Below are 25,106 nucleotides of genomic sequence, written 5' to 3'. Positions count from 1 at the left end.
AGTTGTAGCACAATGGTAAGTGTTTGTGCATCTAAACAAGTCTGAACAGAGAAGAAGTACAGTAAAAACACTGTACTTATAACCTCATGGGGCCAAAGTCATACATGCTGTCCACTGTTGACAAAAATGTCATTGTGTGTCACATGGCTATACATGCTCATGATGTACGTTCAACTAAGCACATCTGGAATCTAGAATAAGTTGCCCAAAGTTCTTTTCTGATTTTTATTACAAGTTATTAGTCCTCAGACCTGTAAAATTGTATGCCCTTTTTTATAACATATTTTGTAAGGCTTCTTTACCACTCTGAAACAATATTTATTTATAACAAAGTCTGCTTACATATGAACCTTCATAATAAGATGATAATGTTACCAGGAGTGTGGGCCTCTACACAGAACAACCACAGATTGTGAGCACTGCAGCTACTGACGTGGGGGGTGGATAGAACTGGCTGGCCCTCATTCTCCAAAATGAAGATCAACTCTGTAAACATGAGCATTCTTCAAGTGTGGTCTACCCCAGTTTATACAGCAAGTGCAGACCTCAAAAATCCAGTGTGTATTAAGATTGTATGAGGAAAATGTATTGTGAATCTATGTAAAATAATTAGATTCCAGGCTCAGATCATTATTAACAGAATCCTGACCTACAACTTGCCAGATAGCAGAGCACCTGTCATCCACAGTCCCCATCCATAGAAACCAGAAGTGTTTTTCAATTGTTAAGTCATCCAAAACACCCTACCCATTTCCAAGATTTCTGCTGTCTCCTGCAGAATGGTACTGACCCCGTTTAATAGCCTCTAAATAAATAATGGTGTAGTTTCACGTCAGAACTCAGTAAACATAAGTGTAAAAGTGTCTTTGTTGCCCAATAACAGATTTTTAGGGAAAGATCTCTCGTCATGTCCCTATTCCTTTCCAACATGCCACATCAGTTTTTGAAAAACTGGCAGACCAAGGAGGGAAGCTGACCTTCTGGAAGCTCTGAGAAGGCTATGGTGGGTCAGAGTTGGAGTGCCAACTGCCATTGCCAAGTATGGTTATGGACAGCGGGGATGTGAGTGTCCCTGTCTTTTCCTTCAGACCGCATAACAATCCCAGAGTAATCACAGAAGAGAAAATAAAGAAAATAGAAATGATCATCTCTTCTAAATGTTCAGGAATAAAACTGTAATTTAAATAAATGTTCTACATTTAATTCTATTTTTATTATTTTATTCAAAGAAACAATAATCCTTTCCTCTTTAAAAAAAAAATAATGTATTTGTATTGCTCGACACACATGAGAACTTTTGAAGTATAATATATTCCAGAAGGTCTTTCAGAAAATGCCTTTTATATCCCAAAACCGCTGTTTCCCCCTATCCCCATAAAGTTGTAAACAGGAAATGTCTTGCCTTTTAAAAAAAAAGCTTAGTTATAAATCAGTAAATAGCTTAAATAATATGTATCTTGTGGAAATACAGTCATGGCAGGTTGCCAGATCTTCATGAATGTCTGAGGGTTTTTTTTTTTAAGACATTTATTACTAACAGATAGCATTGTGAAACAAAGTTAATTTTCAGCATACTTTCAAACACCAAATATGTATCAGCATTTTTTAGGAGTTAAGCTAATGATTATTAAATATGTAGTGTTTAATCTCATTGTTGACAGAAGAATTTTAAGTAATGTTAAGAAAAAAGCAGTTGCAGCTTTATATATAGTAGTGTCAGAGAGGGAAACAACCTAAACACGGAAACAACCTTAACAAGAAACAGAAGACAATAGAATTCATGTAACATGTGTTATACAGCAACTAAAAATAATTTTTTTTTTTTTGTGAGTTAGAGTCTCTCTGTTGCCCAGGCTGGAATGCACTAGCACGCTCCTGGCCACCGTAGCCTCAACCTGCTAGGCTCAGGCTATCCTTCCGCCTCAACCTTCCAAGTGGCTGGAACTACAGGCGCGCACTACCATGCCCGGCTAATTTTTTAATTTATTGTAGAGACGAGGTCTCATCATGTTGCCCAGACTGGTCTCGAACCCACAGGCTCCCAAAGTGCTGGGATTATAGACTTGAACGACCAAGCCTGGCCAAAATAATGTTTTTAAAGAATATTTAAAAGTAAAAAAAGTTTGCAATGTAATAGAGGAGAAAATAATACCTAAAACAATATGATTTATTATTATTATTTTTTAATGTGTTCAAGAAAAGCCAGACAGGGCACAGTAACTGAGAGCTATATTTCCAGCACTTTGGGAGGCTAAGTCAGGAGGATCACTTGAGGCCAGAGTTTGAGACCAGCCTGGATAACATAGCAAGACACTGTCTCTACAAAAAAAGAAAAGAAAAATGAAAAGCTGGAAGAAAAAAAAGTTATTTGATTTTAACTCTCTGGGTAATAGAATCAAGTTTATCCTCTGTCTCCTCCCCACCCCCACCCCCACCCCCACTTTTTTTTTTAACAACGAGAATGTGTTTTATAAGGAAAAAAAGATTTTAAAGGGAAGTGACTCACACCTTATAGAGCAACTCTAGCTCTTGCTAATAACCTTCAAATATTTTACATTTCTTTTAAAATCAGCATTCCTCCCAAAAATCAGTAGATTAGTGAAGTAGCTAACATTGCTTTTAGGCAAAAAGAAAACAGCAAAGCTGGAGTAGAGGTTTCTTGGAGCCTTAGGAAGGAAAATAAAAGTGTAGACTCAGACTAGCTGAAAGGAAAACTTGAACTGAAACTAAAATACTCTTTAAGCATTAGAATTCCCATCACAGAGCAATGTATCGTGTAAGAGCCCTACTTTTTCAGGCCAGTGCTACCTGACGTCCAGGACTGAGGATTCTTTTACTGCTTAATTATACTACTTCACTGCTGATATTAGCATGTGACCTTGTACATGTTTCTTAACTTCTCTGCATGCCTGTTTTCTTCATTGAAAATGTCCTAGGTGATTTACATATATTTGTAAACTTCACAGCAACCTAGTAAGATTGTTATTAAGCTTACTTTCTAGATTAGGAAACTGAGTCTAAGAGACGTTGACCTGTGCAAGTTTACATAGCTAATTAGGCTTTGCAGATACCCATGATTTTATGACTCCAAAGTCCAAGACCTTTATACTAGTCTATACCTTCTACAAAAATGTTTCTATCATAGCATAGCACCCGGGTTCAGACATCCCAGTCGCAGGGGAAGGAAAAAGCAGTGCAAAGGGCAACTTTGAGATGCAGGACTATCATGAACATGAGTAACTAGATACTGTTGCTCTTTCAAACCAAGATTCCTCAAATGATTTGAGGGTGGTAGATGATTTGCATGCCGCCAGTTATTTGAAGAGGAAAAACCAGGGTTAACTGGTACTGAAAGCCACATTAGTATAGTGATGCCTTAGGACTGACTTCTCACACACAGCCGTCTGCCAGACTTCCCCTTACCCTCTGTCTGGTGGTAACTGCACTTTCTTTCTTTGTCTTAAATACATTAGCAAAATAAAAGGTAAGTATTGCTTTTTTAAAAAATGATATTAAAATGTAAATTAATTCCTCTCTACTTTTTCTCGGTAAAAGCAATTAGCATGAGAGAAGTAAGTTGCCCCTTTCTGAGCTGAGAATGAGAAAGCATAGGCCTGGAAGGCAACGATGTAACCACATGAAACCATCTCATTCCAGAGCTCCCTATGGGCAGACTCCAGCTCTGGAGAATGGGGTGCTTGAAAGTAAGCAGATTTAGAGTTTATCCTAATTTAGTCCAGACCTGACAGTGATTTTCATTCCCAGGGGCTGGAAATTGGACAGGCACACCTTTGGAATAACTTAGGAGACCCCTACCGGTGTTTGGTGGGCAAAGGTTAAGGTTCTTAAATGATCAGTAGTGTGTGCGCAGCAAAAGGCTGTACTGTCCAAGATGTCCCCAGAGTCCCTTGAAAGAGGGGTAACCATTCCTGATGTGCAAATCAAGTGCTCATGGGCTAAGTGTTCAGTGAAACAGCTAGAAGAAGTTTTACAAAAAGCAATTTTTCTAGCCGCTTGGGCTACACAGTAATCTAGTTAAGTGGCAAGGGAGACAGTCTAGAGCAGTGACTTTCAAATGTGATCCATGTGCCATTAGTGGATCATGAAATCAATACAGTGTGTCATAATGAGCAATTTTTAAGTTTGGAATAGAATAAAGGCAAATTGAAAATATCAGAGAGTGTCCCAGTAGTAAGGATAATTATTGTTTCATATTCTGTGTTCACCAATGGAAGATGTAAAATGTATTTCTTATTGTGGGTCTCTGTAAAAACATAGATCCTCTAGATTAAAGGACCTATTTTTGCTTTTTTTTTTTTTTCCTCAGTTGTCCGCAACCTTGACCTGCTGGGATCAGGCAATCCTTCTACCTCAGCCTTCCAAGTAGCTGGAACCACAAGCGCACGCCACCATGCCCAGCTAATGTTTTGAATTTTATTGTAGAGACGAGCTCTCACTGTGTTGCCGAGGCTGGTCTCAAACCTCTGAGCTCAGGCAATCCTCTCACCTCTGCCTCCCAAAGTGCTGAGATTACAGGTGTGAGCCACCGCGCCTGGCTTTAAAGGGCCTATTTTTGTTCATGGCAGTTTAAGCTCTCGAAAGGGAAGCAGTGGCCCAAAGTGACCACTTGATAATATTTTCAGCCACTTGGAAAAAGTGTCTATTCAAAAAAGATCCCCTGTAAGTGGTTAAAACTGCATCATGGCCCACGAGTTCGTGACCTGCCCCTGGGCAACTTGGCAGGACCTCATCTCTACAATAAATCAAAAAATTAGCCGGGCGTGGTAGCACGCGCCTGTAGTTCCGGCTACTTGGAAGGCTGAGGCGGAAGGATCGCCGGAGCCCAGTAGGTCGAGGCTGCGGTGGCCAGGAGCCAGTCTGGGCACTCCAGTCTGGGCAACTGAATGAGACTCCAACTCAAAAAAAAAAACAAAAAACAAAAACTGCATCCTGGCAGAAGAACAACTGTAATTTTGTTAAATATTTAGAAGATTGCTTTCCCTTCTGTGTCTAATTTCTGCATTGCAGAATTTTTTACAGATTTATAGATTGGAGACATAAATCATAATTTTAAACTGTGCAGTTCAGTGGTGGCTGATATTCACAAGATTGTTCAACTTTCACTTCTATTTCTAGAGCATTTATTTTCATCACTCCAAAAAGAAACTCCAAAGAAAATGTTGTAGAATTAGATAGCGGTGATGGTTGTATACAATCTTGTGAAAGTACTACACACCACTGAATTATATGTTTTAAAAGACTGAATTCTATAGTATGTTAATCATATTTCAATTCAAAAAAGAACTCCCACATTCATGAGAGTAATCCTCAATCCTCCCGCTACTCTCAGCCATGGAAGCCACTAACCTGCTTTCTGTCTCTATAGATTTGCCTGTTCTGGGCTTTTGATATAAATGGAATCATAATATGTGGTATTTTGTAATTGGTTTTTTAAACTTAGAATGATATTTTTAAGGTTCATCCATATTTTAGTATGTGTCAGTATTTCGTTCCTGTTTACTGATGAGTGCTATTCCATTGTGTGCTATTCCATTGTTTATCCATTCACCAATTGATGAATGTGTGAATTGTTAACACTTTTTAGCTATTATGAATAATGCAGCTGTGCACACTTATGTACAAGTTTTTGTGTGGAAATACGTTTCAGTTTTTAGTATATACCTGAGAGCAGACTTGCTGGATCATATGGTAACCGTATGTTTAACTTTTGAGGAACTGCCCAAGTATTTTTCTAAGTGAATGTACCATTTTACATTCCTGCCAGCAAGGTATGAGGTTTCCAGTTTCTCCACATCTTCACCAATGCTTGTTCCGTCTTCATGATTATAGCCATTCTAGTTAGTATGAAGTGATAGTTCATAGTTTTGGTTTGCATTTTTAATAAATAATAATGTTAAGCATCTCTTCCTATGCTTATCAGCCAGTTGTACATATTTTTTGAGAAAATGTCTATTCAAATTTTTTATTGGATTATGTGTCCTTATTTTTGACTTGTAAGAGATCTTTATGTATTCTGGATACAAGTCCCTTGTATTAAATATAAGATTTGCGAGTAGTTTCTCCTGTTTTGTGAGTTGTCTTTTTATTTTCTGATAATATCCTTTGAATTCCAAAAAGTTTTAATTTTGAGGAAGTCTGTTTTGTCTATTTTTTCCTTATGTCACTTGTGCTTTTGGTTTCATATTTAAGAAAATATTGCCTAATTCAAGGCCATAGAGGTTTCTGCTTAAGATTTCTTTCAAGAGTTTTAGTTTTAGCTCTTACACTTAGTTATTTGATCTCTCTTGAGTTAATTTTTGTTTATGGTATGAGGTAGGAGCCTAACTTCTTCCTTTTGAATGTGGATTTCCAATTGTCCTAACATCGTTTGTTGAAGAGACTATTTTTCCCCCTTGAATTGTCTTGGTACCTATTGCATCTTAAGAGCAAGTTAGTACAGCTTTGGAGAACACACATTCAGAAGCCAGATTCACCTGCAAGCTGTATTTCCCTAATTTGTTTAACAATCTCTATTCCTTTCATTTTTCATGGGGGAAAAGTCGGAAATTAATGGAGACATTCCTTGAAGACATTGTGGGTTCAATTCCAGATAACCACATTAAAGCAGATATAACAGTAAAGCAAATCACATAAATTTTTTTGGCTTCCCAGCATATATAAAAATTATATTTACAGTATACTGTAGTCTATTAAATGTGTGATAGCATTATATCTTTAAAAACAATGTATATACCTTAATTTTAGAATATTTTATTGGTAAAAAATGCTGGCAATCATCTCAGCCCTCAGCAAGTTGTAATCTTTTTGGTGGTGGAGTGTCTTGCCTCGATGTTGATGCTGCTGACTGACCAGGGTGGTGGTTGCTAAAGGTTGGGGTGACTGTGACAGTTTCTTAAAATAAGACAATGACGTTTGCTGCATCAGTGGACTCTTCCTTTCACTGAAGATTCCTCTGGAGCATGCAGTGCTGTTCGATAGCATTTTACCTACTGCAGATCTTTCAAAATTGGGGTCAATCCTTGCCAACCCTGCTGCAGCTTTATCAACTAAGTTCTAAATCCTTTATGTGTGATCATTTCAACAATTTTCACAACATCTTCACCAGGAGTAGATTCCATCTCAAAAAACCACTTTTTGACTGAGAGTGGGGGGAGGGGAAATAGAGGGTTACATATAATGAATATGGGAGTTCTTTTTTTAATTGAAATATAATTAACATACTATAAAATTCAACCTTTTAAAGTGTACAGTTAAGTGATGTAGAGTATATTCACAAGCAACAACTCTTCGTTTGTTTCAAGTTCGATTATAGAGATTGCAACAATTCAGTAACATCTTCAGACTCCACTTTTAATTCTGGTTTTCTTGCTGTTTCCACCACATCTGTAGTAACTTCCTCCACTGAAGTCTTGAACCTGTCAAAGTCATCCAGGATAATTTGAATCAACTTCCTCCAAGTTCCTGTTAATGTTGACATTTGACTTCCTCCCGTGAATCATGCATGTTCTTAATGGCAGCTAGAGTGGTGAATCCTTTCCAGGAGGGTGTCAATTGACTTTGTCTAGATCCCTTAGAGAAATTGCTATCTGTGGAAGCTATAGCCTTATTAAATTTATGCCTTAACTAATAAGACTTGAAGCCAGACACAGTGGCTCATACCTGTAATCTTAATGCTTGGGGAGGCTAAAGCAGGAGAATTACTTGAGACCAGGAGTTCAAGACCAGCCTAGACAACATAGCAAGACCTTTGTCTACATAAAAGATAAATAAAAAATCAGCTAGAGTCTAGGCATGGTGGCTCATGCCTATAATCCCGACACTTTGGGAGGCTGAGGTGAAAGGATTGCTTTAGCCTAGAAGTTTGAGACCAGCCTAGGCAACACAGCAAGACTTCATCTCAACAAAAATCAAAAATTTAGTCAGGCATGATTGCTCATATTTATAGTCCCAGTTACTCAGGAGGATGAGGTGGAAGTATGGATCCCCTGAGGCCAGAGAGTAGAGGCTGTGGTGAGCGTGACCATTGCACTCTAGCCTGGGTGACAGAATGAGACCCCAATTAAAATAGATGATGGGCCGGGCTCGGTGGCTCAGCCTGTAATCCCGCACCTTTGGGAGGCTGAGGTGAGTGGATTGCCTGAGCCCGTGGGTTCGAGACCCGCCTGGGCCGCGAGACCTCATCTCTACAATAAATCAAAAAATCAGCCGGGCATGGTAGCGCATGCCTGTAATTCCGGCTACTTGGAAGGCTGAGGCAGAAGGATCGCCGGAACCCAGCAGGTCGAGGCTGCGGTGGCTGGGAGCAGCCACTGCACTCCAATCTGAGCGACAGAGTGAGACTCCAACTCAAAAAAAAAAAAAAATATATATATATATATATATATATATATATATATATATATATATATATAGATGATGGATGGTTGGATGGATGGATAGATGGATGGATAGATAGATAGATAGATAGATAGATAGATAGATAGATAGATAGATAGATAAAGCTAGGCATGGTGGCATGCACCTGTAGTAAAGGTACTTGAGAGGCTGAGGTGGAGGATCCCTTGAATCCGGGAACTCAAGGCTGTGGTGAGCTCTGATCAAGCCACTATACTTCAGCCTGGGTGACAGGGTGAGACCCTGTTTCTAAAAACAAATAAATAAGACTTGAAAGTTGAATGGGTGCAGTATAGATGTTGTGTTAGCAGGCATGAAAAAAATATTAATCTCCTTGTACATGCCCATCAGAGTTCCTGGGTGACCAGGTACATTGTCAATGAACGGTAATATTTTGAAAGAAAAATTTTTTCTTCTGTGTAGTAGTTCTGAGCTTTAAACATTTAGTAAACCATGCCGTAAACAGATACGCTGTCATCCAAGCTTTGTTGTTCCATTCCTAAGGCACAGGCAGAGTAACTTCAGCATAATTCCTAATGGTCCTAGGATTTGGGAATTGGTAAATGAGCAATGGCCTCAACTTCAAGTCACCATCTGCATTAGCTCCTAACAAGTCAGCCTGTCCTTTGAAGCTTGAAGCCAGGCATTGACTTCTCTCTAGCTATGAAAGGCTTAGATGGCATCTTTTCCCCATAGAGGGCTGTTTCATCTCTTTGAAAAGCTGTTGTTTGTGTAGCCATCTTTATCAATGATCTTAGCTAGATCTTCTGGATCGCTTGCTGCAGCTTCTCCATAGGTACTTGCTGCTTCACCTTGCACTTTTATGTTATGGAGACAGCGTCTTTCCTTAAAAGTTCATGAACCAACCTCCGCTAGTTTCCAGCTTTTCTTCCACAGCTTTCTCCCTTATCTTAGCTTTCATAGAATTGAAGAGAGTTAGGGCCTTGCTCTGAATTAGGCTTTGGCTTAAGTGAATGTTGTGGCTGGTTTATCTTCTGTCCAAACCAAGAAAACTTTCTCTGTATCAGCAATAAGGCTGTTTATCTTTTTTTTTTTTTTTAAATCAGTAATGTGTTCATTGGAATAGCACTTTTAATTTCCCTCAAGAACTTTTCCTTTGCATTTAGAGCTTGGTTGTTTGGCATAAGAGGTCTAGCTGTAGGCCTGTCGTGACTTTCAACACATCTTCCTTGCTAACCTTAATCATTTCTGGCTTTCTAGCTTTTGATTACATGTGATTGATGTGTGTCTCTTCCTTTTACTTGGACACTTAGAGGTCACTGTAGAATCATTGGCCTAATTTCAATATTGCTGTGTCTTGGGGACTAGGGAGGCCCAAGGACAGGGAGAGAGATGAAGGAATGGCTGGCCAGTGGAGCACTCAGAGCACACAACATTTATCAGTTAAGTGGACTGTCTTATATGAGCAGTGTTTGTGGTGTCCCAAAACAATTCCAATAGTAATACCAGAGATTACTGAGCACAGATTCCCATAACAGATATACTAATGATGAAAAAGATGGCCAGGAGTGGTGGCTCATGCCTGTAATCCCAGCACTTTGGGAGGCACAGGCAAAAGGAATGCCTGAGCCCAGGGCTTTGAGACTAGCCTCAGCAACTTGATGAGACCTTTTCTCTACAAGCAATCAATCAATCAATCAAATAAAAATAAAATGAGCTGGGCATGGTAGCACACACCTGGAGTTCCAGCTACTTGGAAGGCTGAGGTAGAAGGATCGCCTGAACCCAGCAGGTCGACTTGATAATAATTTGTCTCTAAAATGAATGAATGAATGAGCTGGGCATGGTAGCTCGCACCTATAGTTCCAGCTACTTGGAAGGCTGAGGTGGAAGGATTCCCTAAACCCAGCAGGTCAAGGCTGTGATGGCCGTGAGCGTGCCACTGCATTCCAGCCTGAGTGACAGAGTGAGACTCCAACTTGGAAAAAAAGAAAAAGATGAAATATTACAAGAATTACCAAACTGTGACACAGAGACATCAAGTGAGCACGGGGTTGCCAATTTGTTAAAACAACAATAACTAGAAGAAAAAAGGATCTGCAAAGCATACTAAAGCAGTGCTCAATAAAATTAGGTATACCTTTATTTCCAATTGTGTATGTTTTGGTGTGTATGTGAATGGAGGAGGTAAAGAGTACCAGAATTAAAAAGTAATAATTTTATAAAATGTTTTACAGGATGTAATTTCACACAGAACAAAGCTGAATAAGAAAAAAGGAGGAGAAATGGAAATATTTAACACTGACAACCAAGGAATTAAAAGTTTGAGTAAGGAGAGAAGGAAAATACTAGAAACATATCAGCAGCTGTTTTACCTTTTACAGGTGAGAGCAATATACCTTTTCACAGTGAGTCTGGGATAATACTATGTTCCATATTTGTGGTTTGCAGAGAATCCTTCCCCATGCTGCAACTGTAACGGCTGCATTTTTTGAGCACCTACTAGGTACCGAGTACTATTCTAGGTGTTTTACGTACATTATCTCATTTCATTCTTACTATAACCGTGGGAGTCATAAGAGACTCCGAAATTACAGATGGGAAAACTGAGACGCAGCCAGTAAATGGTAAACCCCCTGCTCTTTATGACTATATTATGCTACAGTTATCTGCAGTGACAGTACACGTCTAATAATAACATAAACAGATGTTATCATCTATAAAATGAAAGTAATTGAATGCGAAAAACAGATCTTTACCAGAACAAGCCTGTCTTTGGGGGGAAAAGTCAGAGGGTTGGGATTAGGCAATAGAGGACATCTTTTTCATTTTATTTTTGTGGCATTACTGTGACCTTAATGAATAGTAATTGTCCTTTGCTTCCCAAGAGTGGTGAGCACTGATAAGTTTAGCTAGTTGTGGTTAGACTTGGATACCGTTTCTTGTTTTGTTTGACCATTGATTCATCCCTTCCACCCTCCGAGCACATACAGTTAGTCACAGAGGAAACTTCATGATAGGGAGAGATATCAACAACCCAGCTCTTCAGCAGGAAAACCTTCCTAAAAGAGGTGACCCAGTAGCATTTCCTTGTGATAATAGAAAAGGTCCCTCAGTGGGCGGGGGCTGCTATTTGGGGTGGTTCGTTTAAGGTCTGGAAATGTCTGGACCTTTGTTTAAGGATGTCACTGATGTGGGATGTGCAAAGAACACATTACACAAGCTTTAAGCAAGAGATGGGGCTAACCCCATTGAGAGACAAGATGTTAAGTTTACTAGAGTTGAAATTTTGGTAGAGTTGTTGGTTTTTTTTTCATAGATTGGGGGAACATCATCTTCAAACACATGAACATCTTCAAACAGATGGCCACCATATGGCAGCATAGGAGGAAAAAGTTAACAGTACTTTGAACTGTGAAATTCACTGCTTACCACCAGCAACCTTCCAGAAAGAAAAGGGGCTCTCTTTAAGTAGGAATGGATTTTGTTCTGCGCAATTTAGACCAGTAGTCAACTACCAGTTGGAAATTTAACCTTAGGCACATAATTTTTTTTCCTTCTTTTTGATTCAGAGTCTCGCTCTCTTGCCTAGGCTGGAGTGAAGTTACATGATCACAACTCACCACAGCCTCTGACTCCTGGGCTCAGGTGACCCTTCCGCCTCAGCCTCCTGAGTAACTGAGACGACAGGCACATGACGCCACACCTGGCCAATTTTTTTTTTAATTCTTTGTAGAGGTGTGGTCTCACTATGTTACCTAGGCTGGTCTCACACTCCTGGACTCAAGCAATCCTCCCACTTTGGCCTCCCAAAGTGCTAGGATTCTAGAAGATTCTTTAGGATTTAGTTTTCAAATTTGGACAGAAATTTCATCAAAAGAAAAGTCAAAATCTGGCCAGGTGCAGTGGCTCAAGTCTGTAATCCCAGCACTTTGGGGGGCCGAGGTGAGAGGATTGCCTGAGCCCACGGGTTCAAGACCAGCCTGGGCAACATGGTAAGACCTCGTCTCTACAGTAAATCAAAAAATTAGCCTGGTGTGCACGAGCCTGTAGTTCCAACTACTTGGAAGGCTGAGGCGGAAGGATCGCCAGAGCCCAGCAGGTCGACACTCGGGTGGCCGTGAGCATGCCACTGCATTACAGCCTGAACGGCAGAGTGAGACTCCAACTCAAAAAGAAAAGTCAAAATCTAGTCATTGACTTAAGACTTGTGTTAATTATCCTGTTAACACAAGTGAAGGCTCTTAATGAAAAGGAGAAGAGGCACAGGTGCATATTTAGAATAATTCCACCAAGGTTTTTCCCCCAGACAATCCAAATGAATAATCTCAGGGAAGGACCTTTAGGCTGAATCAACTGATGTGTCTCTTTAAATCCTGTATTTTTCTTATCCTTTTCTTCTCTCCTTTTTTGAGATATTAGCCTAAGATTAATGAAGAAATTATAGAAAAGAGAATGAAATGGATTTATTTGCCCTTAGATTACATCTTTGCGAGAATTCTTGACCAAGGAGCAGGTCAGCTAGTGTAGGTTTTGCTTTGGGCTTGTCTCTTCAACACGAGCCTACTGTGAAGTTTTTAGGTCCCCTGAGGAGGAATGATAAGCAGCCTTCTTTCTTTAGCTCTGCAGGAGGTTTCCTTTCTCTTAATCCCCATATGCATATTTAGTATTGGAAAAGAATCGCTATAGAGCTTTCAAGAAAAGGCTGTCACTGGGCAGGGCTCAGTGGCTCATGCCTGAAATCCCAGCACTTTGGACGTCCAAGGCAGGAAGACTGCTTGAGTCCAGGAGTTCGAGACTAACCTGACAACACAGTGAGACCTTGACTCTACGAAAAACAACAAATTAGACAGACACTGTGGTGCATGCCTGTAGTCCCAGCTACCCGGGAGGCTGAGGTGGAAGGATCACCTTAGCCTAGAAGGTTGAGACTACAGTTAGCCATAATTGTGACACTGCACTCATGTTTGAGCAACAAACTTGAGACCCCCAACTCAAAAGAAGAAGAGGTTATCCTGAGCTTGTTTATTTATTAAATTTCAGCCAGCCATTGTGAGCTTGAACGTATACCTAAGTAGCAGGGTAAACCAGAAACTGGATTTTCTTTAAAGCTTTAAAGCCAACCTCCTTGAGTATATTGGATGAATTCTAGTTTTCTTTTTCTTTTCTTTTTCTTTTTCCTTTTCCTTTTTTTTTTGAGTAGATTCCTTACTCTGTCACCCAGGCTGGAGTATAGTGGCACACTCACAACTACAACAGACTTGACCTGCTGGGCTCAGGTGATCCTTCCACCTAAGCCTTCCAAGTAGCTGGAACCACAGGTGCACACCAGCACGCCTGGCTAATTTTTTGATTTACTGTAGAGACAAGTTCTCACCAAGTTGCCAGGCTGGTGTCGAACCCCTAGACTCAGGCACTCCTCCTGCCTCCCCCTCCCAAAGTGCTTGGATTACAGGCATGAGCCACCACACCCAGCTGAATTCTAGTTTTCAAGTATGGGAAAATTTTCTTTTCTCATTAGAAGAAAGGTGAATATTAGGAGCATTCAGTTTCTCTGTGTGACTACTTTCCTCTATAACCTCAATACTTTTTTTTTTTAATCTTTTAACTTCTACCTGGTTGGTATAGCTGCTGGAGAAAAACCATATTACTGTGAAGGCTGATGCTGTATCTAATGTAATACATCCTCAGCCCAGCCCTCAGGGCTCCACGGCAATTTAAAAAAAATTCCTGTCCATCTTTTAAGTTCTTTGTTGTTGTTGTTTTAGGGTTCTTCTTACATTTCCCTCATCTAGTATCCTGGCCTTCACTCTCTCTTCAGCCTCCCTGCCTTGCCCTCTCACCACTTGGAGAACGTCATGGCAGGCTGCTCTCTCCACATGTAAACACATCCCTTTCTTTTTCTCCCTAGTCTGAGAAGATAGTATATACCTCCTTCTATTCATCCATCAATCCTCCTAGGCCAGCCCAGGCAGCTGGCCCTTAGTCCACTCTCGCCAGCCTTTTTGGAAACCAGATTCTATTAGCCATCCCATCTCTGCATCTCTACAATAAATACTAGCATGTGGCTCAAAAGGGTTAACAGCAAAAAAGTATATATAATATAATCACATATTGCATTAAATATATCATGTAGTGTGTAACACTTAAGCAGTGTCATAACTTTCTAATATAGCTTCCTATGGTATGGTATTAGTGTTAGCTGATCCCTTTTAAAGTCTTATTATGTGCTGGGTACTCATCTCGATGCTTCAAAATGATGTATGAAGTCACTGAAGAGCTGGGAATCGGATACTGCTTTGTGCTTTAATCATATATTAACCTCGAGTTTGTGGGGGATTTTGTTTTCTTCTTTCGTCTTTCCTTTTAGACCAACCCGTTATATTTGGCTAAGCTGATTTTCCAGATGCCACAGAACAAGTCAACTAAATTTATGGATACTGTTATTTTCACACTATACAATTATGCTTCTAATCAGCGAGAAGAATATCTACTACTCAAGCTTTTTAAAACTGCTCTGGAGGAAGAAATAAAGTATGTATATAAATATGTAGTAAAAGTACCAATGAATAGATCCTTTTGCTAGGGGTGGCTGTCTCTGATTTACTAAAATTATTTTTTAAATGTTATAAGTTATCACATATATTAAAATATGTCAAATTTCTTGAGATATTTCGTTACCGTTAGAGCTATATTCAGAAACAGTTTTCTCTCACCGGTGATAGCTTTCCTAGTATTAAATTAACTTTTGATTTTCCATGTCTGCAATAACTGAAAACCAAAGCTTATTGAAAATCAGTGATAAAATTTAACATAATTATAAAATCTCTGAGTAGTAAAGTCATTAATGGAGGGAATGGAGAAAGCGATCTCTTCCTCAATAGTCTTCCCTTCTTACTGGAACTGAAGCTACTTTTGCTAATTCATTTTCTGACTCAGTGTAAAAATGTGTAGACAATCTAAACCCAGGGGTTTGAGACTAGCCTGGGCAACTTGGCAAGGTCTCATCTCTACAGTAAATCAGAAAAGTAGTTGGGTCTGGTGGCACATGCCTGTAGTTTCCACTGAGGTGTAACGATCTCCTGAGCCCAGTAAGTCAAGGCTGCAGTGGCTGTGAGCATGCCACTCTTCTCCAACCTAGGTGACAGAGCGAGACTCTGACTCAAAAAAAAAAAAGAGAGATAAATGTTCTTAGCCAAGGTAGGCCTTAACTACCTTCCTGACTTCTTGAAACCTTAAGTTATACTGGTTCCTGTTGGTTTCTGGAGCATGCAGGACACCTCTACCCTTGGGGTGTCTATAAGCAGTGTGAGAGAGATGATTCATGGGAAATAGTAATGCTATGCCATGGAATGTGCTACGTACTAAATGCAGTGTGCATACAAGGTACCTTATTAGAGGGATGGGAAGCAAAGGTCCAACTAGGCCAACCAATAAAGATTTATGGAAGAGGAAGTGCTTGACCCAAAGCCTTGAGGAGCGGCTACAATTTTTCTAAGAGACAGGAAAGGGAAATAAGGCACAGTAATGGCAGTGGGCAGCATGGACCCCATACAAGAAAGAAAGTCCATTCGTCTGGCCAGGATGTGACGTAACTTGTAAGTCCCAGGAGGTGAAGCATGGGAGACGCTGAGTGCAAGCCCAGGGAGAGGCTCTATCTGCTTTCTGGGGAGCTGTGGAAGGTTGTTGAGCATGATATTGACATGACCACATCTGTTTTTTAGAAGATTGGCCTGCTGGTCGGGTAGGAACAGGATAAATTGAAGCTACCACAGGTCAGGGAAATGGGACAGTTGGAAGGAAAAAAATGCAGTTTGGATTTCTCACATACTGAGTTTGGGCTGCATGAGTAGAATATGTGGGTGAAAATGTGTAGCAGAAAACTGGGAAATTCCCAATTAATCCTCAGGGAAGCTGTGGATTAGAGTTTGGGATCAAAGTACAGGTCCCACAGAAATAGTGGTTGGAGCTGTGCCTGTGAGGTCTGAGGGGAGTGGGTGTGGTTGTACTTGGGTGGACTCGTTATTTGGTCTGGCCGTGACTTTCCCCATCTGTCCTATGAGCACATACAACTTGTCCAAAAGTGACAGAGCACAGAATTTAAAAGCAAGAAGACAAGCCAGCAAGGGAAATAAAAAGGAGTGACTAGTTAAGATAAGGACCAGAACACAGCACTGTCAGGCCCTAGAGGGAAGAAGATGGAAAGGGAGAGGGCGGTCAGAAGGGAAGAGGGCGAGAGGCTGCACAGGGGTGAAGGAGGAGGGGAGAGGTCGCAGGAGTGGGAGTCACAAGTCAAGAAGCGCTCTCTCCGCCATGCAGTCTGGCTGGAAGCTGTTTTGAGATGAACTTAGGGGCAATTTGAAGACATGGAAACAGTTTATTCAATCAACAAAGTTATTTTTGAAATTTGGTAACAAGAAGGGGCACAATACTTGTACAGTGTCATCCAGTGTTGTAAGTCCTGGCATATTTTCAGCTCATAGTTGCTTTCTAGACTGAAATTGCAGCTGAGACCTTATTTTTAAACCCCTAAATTGTTCAGGTAAGAAAAACACATTTTTTTTTTTTTTTGAGTTGGAGTCTCACTTTGTTGCCCAGGCTGGAGTACAGTAGCACACTCATGGCCTCCCCAGCGTTGACCTGCTGGGCTCCAGCAGTACTTCTGCCTGAGCCTTCCAAGTAGCCAGAACTACAGGCACTTGCTTCTATGCCTGCCTAATCTTTTAAATTTATTTATTGTAGAGATGAGGTCTCGCCAAGTTGCCTGGGCTGGTCTCAAACCCGCAGGCTCAGGCAATCCATTCTCCTCGGCCTCCCAAAGGTGCTGGGATTACAGGGTGAGCCACCAAGCCCGGCCAGAAAAGCACATCTTACAAATGATTGCTTCTTTTTAAAACACACCAACTTTGATCTCCATGGAGAAAAATATAACTCCATGAAGACTTTGCCAGCCAGAGAGCATCTACATTGTTTAAAACTCTTACTTGTAAAAGCAAACCATTTTGTTTGGCTTGGGCTTTTTTTAGATCGAAGGTAGACCAGGTGCAAGACATAGTCACTGGCAACCCTACAGTCATCAAGATGGTTGTCAGCTTCAACAGAGGTGCCCGGGGTCAGAACACCCTGCGCCAGCTCCTGGCTCCAGTGGTGAAAGAGATCATTGATGACAAGTCCCTGATCATCAACACAAGCCCTGTAGAGGTATACAAGGCTTGGGTGAACCAACTAGAAACACAGACTGGAGAGGCCAGGTAAGGAAGTCTGGAAGTGTTGGTCTTTAATCATGTTTTATGATGATTTTACCTGTACATTTATTTATACTCTTAAACTGTGTTTAAAAAAATTACAAAGTGTTTTCAGTCCAACATGTTACCTCCCTTTAATATGTCCATGCAGATCTTGGTCATCTTGATATTAAATAGTACTTTCAAATTTCAGAGCCAGTTGATCCTCAATGCCACAACTTCTCTAATTCTCTTTGTAGTTTATTTTGTGTGTGTGTGTCTAAACGAGATAGGGAGATTGTAGACATTCTCAGTTCATCCAGGCAAAAGTTACCAAGCAAGTAACTTTAATGCATAGGGATTACCAATCTAGGTAGGATTGGCTAATTCTAGGTGAATGTTTGTAGATTTAAGCAATCCTAGTTTTTTATTTCCTGGGAAAGGGTGTCTTGTGAAATAAGATGTGCACAGAGAATTATGTGGGTGGTTGTCACAACACTGTTTATTATAGTGCAAAGTCAGGAAAAGTCAAAATATTTAGCTCTGGGGGATTTGTTAAATGTTTGTGCAGCACACAATGGAGTAAGTAACTATGTGGAATGGTGGTATAGACATATATTTATTAGCACAGAAAAAAATGATAATGAAGTATTTTAGTTACGGTTAGGTATAATAACCATTTTTCTAAGAAATAAAATTGATCATGTATACACACACACACACACACACACACACACACACACACACACACACACACACAAGAGATCTGTATAGGATGTCTATATACTCGAGTTGCCTTCCACCCTCAGTGTGTGAGGCCCATATACCATATACACACACACAGAGGAAGATTTGGAAAGTTATACACTGAGATATGAACACTGTCACTGCTCTGGTATTGTTTTCATGTTTGCTTACATGCAACTTTTTTCTGTAATGAACATACTACTTTTATTACTTAAAAAAATGAAAAGAAAAGAAAGTTAGTTAGCTGCATCTATATTACCTCGGCCTGCCTATCATTTTGCCAGAAGAGCCCAAAAGGAGGGCCTGGGGCCCCTCTGCTCCACTAGTGGCGGGAGGCACCCTCATGCAGCAAACATTTGGTTACAGGAGTCACGCGGCAAAGTCTAGTCCTTTCTACAAAACTTGACTGTGGAACCAGCTTGGCAGGAATACTAATGCTTGTGCCTAAGCCTCCAATTAACGGAAAGTCCTTGTGTTTTTAGCAAGCTGCCTTACGATGTGACCACAGAACAAGCACTCACATACCCAGAAGTGAAAAATAAACTGGAGGTGTCTATTGAGAACCTGAGAAGGGTCACCGACAAAGTCCTGAATTCTATCATTTCCTCCCTTGATCTACTGCCGTAAGTTGTATTTGTAGCACATATAACATTCTTTACTGGAAGCTCTTGGAATATTTTGTAAAATAAGCCCCTGTAGTAAAGACAGGCGTTTTCCCTCATATGATATTTACTATTTTGAAAGACTGCCTACATTTACCCTTTAAATTCCTAACTGTTCTCTGAAGCGGAAACAATGCTTCTGTCATAGCCACCAACACGGCCCAGTTGCTGTCATCAGTGGAAGTCCTGTGATTCCATTCCCATCTCATTTTATGTTTAATTTTTAGGAAATCTGCTCAGCATTAGGTGACTGGAACAATTGCTATGTTTTTTCCTCACTTAGCCCCTTTTCCATGATTTTCTTTTGTCATCTGTTTTATATGTAGTTATGGATTGAGGTATATAGCCAAAGTACTGAAGAATTCCATCCATGAGAAATTCCCTGATGCAACAGAAGATGAGCTATTAAAGGTAGATTTTCAAGGGTAATCTCGCCATAGCTTCTCTCGGGGGGGATGAGCTGAAATGACCCAGCATACAATTCTGTCAGATTTCTTCCCATTGATAGCTATTTGTAATAAGCTGCAGGTCTTCTGTTTCTAATGACTTTCAAGATGACTGATTAAGCTGAGGTTAATTTGGAGATCTTAAGACATTATATCAAAATTCTTTGAACTTGAGCATCATTAGGGGCAATAAGTATATTTTTGCCAAAAATAATTTTGTAAATTACTATATTAGGAATGTGTGATTATATTCACTGCCTTTACGTAACTCTCTGTTGGAATTCACACCAGAAAATTACTTTCCCTTGGGAAATGGGAGCAAATATATAGGGTTTTTTTAAAAAAAAAAACCCTAGAACTTGAGTTTTCTCTCTTGAAAATGATCTTTCTCTCTGCATCACTCCAGATTGTTGGAAACCTCCTGTACTATCGGTACATGAACCCGGCCATCGTGGCCCCCGACGGCTTTGATATCATCGACATGACAGCCGGGGGTCAGATCAATTCCGACCAGAGGAGGAACTTGGGATCCGTGGCCAAGGTTCTTCAGCACGCAGCCTCCAACAAGCTGTTTGAAGGAGAAAATGAGCATCTGTCATCTATGAACAATTATTTATCAGAGACGTATCAGGAATTCCGGTGAGCAGGCCCATTTGTTTTGGAGGAACATGCAAGAATGGTTGGCAAGAAGCCTGAGTTGTGTGCACAGAGCTGGAGTTGGGGGTGCGGACTAAAGCTCCAAGTGGCTATGTGAATTTCTGACAGTTGCCACTGGGGCAACAGGGGGGCGGGAGGAGCAGGCCAGCTTGCTTCTGCCTGGTGTCTCTACCCACCCCTCCCCCCACTCCCATTCTCCCTATATGGATGATTTCTGCTGTTGATAAAACAGAATAGCATTCTTCCTGGTATGCTACAGGCTTGTTGTACTTGGAATTTTAAAAAAGTAGATTTCTGCGTTGTTGCGCTTAAGAAGAGGTTAATAGCTTTTTTTTTTAATTTTGCAATCAGCAAGAATGTGCCTTTTGTGCATGAAATACAGTTAAATACTGTTAACCCTTGAACAACATGGCTTGAACTGCTCAGATCCACTAACGTGGATTTTTTTTTTAGCCAAACACAGATGGAAAATGCAATATTTGCAGTACGCAAAACCCACTTACTTAGGGAGGCTGAGATGAGAAGATGGCCTGAGTCCAGGGGTTCAAGACCAGCCTAGGCAACTTGGCAAGTCCTCGTCTCTAAAATAAGTCAAAAAAATTAACTCAGGCATGGTAGCTCATGCCTGTGGTGCTATCATGGAATGCTGAAGCAGAAGGATCACCTGAGCTCAGCAGGTTGAGGCTGTGGTGGCCATGAGCATGCCACTGTACTACAGCCTGGGTGACAGAGTGAGACTCTGACTCAATCAGTTTTATTTATTTAAAATAAAAATAAAAGGCCAGGTGCAGTGGCTCAAGCCTGTAATCCCAGCACTTTGGGAGGCTGAGGCAAGAGGATTGTCTGAGCCTGGGCAACTTGTTGAGACCTTGTCTCTACAATACATCAAAAAATTAGCCACGTGTGATAACGTGTGCCTGTAGTTCTGGCTACTTGGAAGGCTGAGGCGAAAGGATCACCAGAGCCCAACAGGTCAATACTGGGGTGGCAGTGAGCATGCCACTGCACTCTGGCCTGGGCAATGGAGTGAGACTCCAACTCAAAAAAAATAAAATAAAATAAAAATAAACACAGCCAAAAACCTCCCCTCACCCTCTCTTTAATTTCATTCCTTCCATTCACATTTATTATTTGTCCCTCAGAAACCCATGAAAAATTATAGCCTAACCAGCACAGGAAGACCCACTGTCACATGGGAACACGTTCCACCCAACATGGCTGCTTGCCTCCCCCAGCCTTGGGTTGGAAAGGCAGAGATCTCTTCTGGTACATAAGCCTTGAGTGTCCAAAGGAGAGATAGCAAGGATGATTTCAGGCATATGTAGCATTGACACCTTTATAGAATAAAATATATATTCTTTATAGCATAAAATATAATAATTTTATAGAATAAAATATAAAAATATATAACCTAGTGCAAGGATTCCTTGGGCAGAAACTCGCTGGGACTTCTTCTAAACTGTGTTCACAGCATGCCTTGCTTTTCTTGATCTCTCTGCCTGGATGTGAAATAGCTTAAAATGGTCGACTTCTTAGGGTCTGAGTACTGGGACATTCTATGCATTGGGGTGTCTAGCTTTAACAGTCTTTCCCTCGGCCAGCAGCTATTGTTTGGATCAACGAAAAGCAGAGTGGACTCGACTCCCATTTTTTGTCAGACTGGTAGCAGAAGCTCTGAGGGATGAATTGGAGTATGGGGGGCCCAGGATCTTGTGCCATGTAAAGTAGCAGATTTGATGGATTGCTTTTCAGATTACATTCTCTACCAAGACTTGATTCTCAGATCAAGAAGTCTCATTCTTGACTTTTTAGCTTAAACTTCAGGGGATAGTTTTTAATGATCATAGTTTGACACACTGAGTCACACACAGGTCCTGAGACCCTTACCACACCCTCCAGTCCTGACGGAAGAGCTGGATTCAACATCCTGAAACACAAACTCAGCTTTCACAGCCAGGAGCTAGCCTGAAAGCAGCTGGAACAAGTCTCTCAAGGCTTGGGATAGAGGACAAAGCACTAGCCATCTTTCAAAATTTCTTAGCTTTTCCTTCCTTCTTCCCTTCTTTCCTTCCTCTCTCCATTCCTTCCTGTTTCCTTCCCTCCCTCCTTTCTTTCTCTCTCTCTCACTCTTTCCTTTCTTCCTTCCTTCTTTCTTTCCTTCCTTCCTTCCTTCCCTCATTCCTTACTTTCTTTCCTTTCCTTCCTTCCTCCTTCCTTCCTTTCTTCCTTCCTTCCTTCCCTCCCTCAACAGGGCCTTGCTATTTCTCCCAGTCTGGTCTCCAACTCCTGGCCTCAAGCAGTCTTCCACCTTGGCCTTCCAAAATGCTAGGATAATGTATGTGATGTGAGCCACCACATCTGGCCTCTTAGTTGTTTTGATGAAGCTGTTTAACTAAAAAATGTTACCCTATCTTAAGAATTTTCCCCCCTTTCTTAGGAAATATTTCAAAGAAGCATGTAATGTCCCTGAGCCAGAAGAGAAGTTTAATATGGACAAATACACAGACTTGGTGACAGTCAGCAAGCCAGTCATTTATATTTCAATTGAAGAAATCATCAACACACATTCAGTAAGTGGGGCTGGGTGAGTCTAAGCAGTGGGCACCATTCAGATGTCTGTTATCTGTAAAATGCTCGGTCTTTACAGGACTTACTGTACACACCTGCTAATACCTAGGTTCTTAATCCTAAAACTCCCTTGATTACATTTATTCCTTGACTGTTATACATTAATAAACCTGTTTCTCCCAAACAAGCAAGTTTACTTTGGGTGTGATCCATTTACAAAGGCAGATTGTAAATATACAGTTTCAGCCCAGAGCCGGGGTAGGCACTGGTGTCCTCCCACAAAGCCATCCTGTCTAGATCCACACCCTGCCTCTCTCCTCTTCCAGGAATCTCCGCAGCATTTTCAGTAATTTTCCAAGAATGTCCTCTCTATTCTAATGTTTGGAAATGAAGAGAGAGGTGGTAAACAGCCTATTCAAGAAAGACAAGAAGCCACCACCCAATACTAGCCTCCAGCAAGGAATCACTTTCATCATTCTGGAAAACTTCATTTCTTAGAAGCAGGCAGTCTCACATCCTGTGCTGAGTTCTGACAACCCCCTGGTTCACATACAGACATCACCACCATCAGCCACTAGCATGTATTCAGCACCTATTGGGGGCATGGCACTGTGCTCAGCGGCATTGGCAAGGAATTAGGAGGCCTTAGATGGCTTTGCAGTCCTTTAAAGTTAAAAGAAAAAGAAAAAATTGTTAAGCATTAAAGGGTTTTGCTTTTTAAGCAAAAGCTATTTCAAGAATAGTTTTCAGCCTTGCTAGTCAAAGCAAGTTCCTGGGGATGTGTTAGAAGTGCACCTCAGACCTCCTGAATTAGAACCCACATTCTAACAAGACCTCAGGGGATTCGGTTGCGTATTGGCCATCTGGATGCTTCAGTTAAGGATGCATCCAACTTTGGATCTCACAGACACCTAGGGGAAAGCAGAACAAATATGTACCTCTCAAGGGTTCTGCTCCTGCTTCTTCAAACCAGGGTAGACCGACTGCTTAAAACTTCAGTCTTTGTTATTAAGGTCTTCTAAGAAACTAAAGCTTGAATATGGATTTGCAGAAAAATTGAATCTGGTTTTGATTTTTCCTCTTTCAGTTAAGAACAGAGAACTTCCCTAACATTTGCAGCAAGCTCTCAATAAGTATTGGTTAAATGAATAGGCAATCCTTCTTTTCTTAATATATAAGCACTCCAAATCACAAGGAAAACTGTCCAGCAATCCAGCAATGCACAGTTTACAAAGATAATTATCTAATGGGCGAGCAGACTCACTTATATTTGAGCACTGATCCAGTTGCCTATTTTTATGGTATATTAGTCCATGTAAAAAAAAGTGCATATCTTGGCTGAACATTTGCAGTGGGCAATATCCACTTGCAAAAAAAGTGGTGAGGGGTTCTTTTGTAGAGTAAGAGTTTCTTTCCCAAGGGTAGCAGGGAGCAAATGTTATTGAATTAATTTAGACTACTAGCCTTTAGGGAGAAATAGTGTGTGCCTTTTGTTAATAAGAATTGAAAGCAGAGTCCAAGCCTGGGAAACAGAGCTTGTGACCCATTTGGAACTCCGTCATGTGTTAGGTTGGGAGCAGATGTGATGTGGGAACATTGTGCAACTGCAAAGGAAGACTGTCCTGTTTACTGACTGTCTCCTGTGAGGAGGCAGCTGGAGCGGACACAGGCACAGCAGAAGCATGACTTGCCAAGCCTGTGGCCATGTGCATATCCCTCGAGCTCTGAGGAATATGCTAAACTTCAAAATAAACCCTTTAAGGAGAAATTTTCAGGAAGTTTTATCAGAATAAAAGGTAGAAACTGTCCACCAAATCATCTGTTTCCAAAGGCAGCAGCCAAATCAGCTATCCTGTCTCGTCAGAGGACAAGAACAGAAATGTATCCTTCTTGCTTATTTGTTCTTGTCTTTAACTTACCCCCACCACAAAATACCATACATGCCACCTTTCCAGATTTTGCTATGTCTTTTTAGCCCCCTATTATTTATTCAATGTCTTTCTTTGAATCGATCATCTTTTTTAAAACAGCACATATTTCTTTGCTTTAAAACATGGTACATCTACTGTAGTGAAAAACTAGCATGCCTTTCCATAGGCAGAAATTTTGGAAGAAAATAAGTTTAAAGAAAATAGAATAGTTGGATACAGTCACTTTCTTTTCTTGAAGCTTACATCTGAAGTGTGCTCTCCCTTTGTTAAAGACATTAACAAGTATCAGGAAATGTTAGGGAGCATTTAGAGTTAGACAGACACTTTCTCCTTCGATAGTCTTAAAGACTTTTAATAGAATAAAGCCGGGCTCGGTGGCTCAGCCTGTAATCCCAGCATTTTGGGAGGCTGAGGTGAGTGATTGCCTGAACCCGTGGGTTCGAGACCCACCTGGGCAACTTGCGAGACCTCATCTCTACAATAAATCAAAAATTA

The 25,106-nt window shown here is 40.7% G+C and overlaps 1 protein-coding gene across 3 annotated transcripts in view; it reads left to right on the top strand.

Annotated features, from left to right (window-relative positions):
- Positions 1–25,106, top strand: part of LOC103268749 (ras GTPase-activating-like protein IQGAP2) — a 114,757-nt gene that overhangs the window by 57,478 nt on the left and 32,173 nt on the right. For all 3 annotated transcript variants that reach the window (XM_008066361.1, XM_008066353.1, XM_008066349.2), the window contains 7 exons: positions 10,614–10,760; positions 14,747–14,910; positions 17,403–17,627; positions 18,830–18,970; positions 19,336–19,420; positions 19,862–20,094; positions 22,550–22,682. In XM_008066361.1, coding sequence (XP_008064552.1) covers positions 10,614–10,760; positions 14,747–14,910; positions 17,403–17,627; positions 18,830–18,970; positions 19,336–19,420; positions 19,862–20,094; positions 22,550–22,682 — 1,128 coding nt within the window. The remainder of the gene's footprint in view (positions 1–10,613; positions 10,761–14,746; positions 14,911–17,402; positions 17,628–18,829; positions 18,971–19,335; positions 19,421–19,861; positions 20,095–22,549; positions 22,683–25,106) is intronic.

The sequence above is a fragment of the Carlito syrichta genome, unplaced genomic scaffold (assembly GCF_000164805.1).
Source record: "Carlito syrichta isolate Samal-C Ts95f unplaced genomic scaffold, Tarsius_syrichta-2.0.1 Scaffold104879, whole genome shotgun sequence".
NCBI lineage: Eukaryota > Metazoa > Chordata > Mammalia > Primates > Tarsiidae > Carlito > Carlito syrichta.
This window is presented reverse-complemented; position numbering and strand designations above follow the sequence as displayed.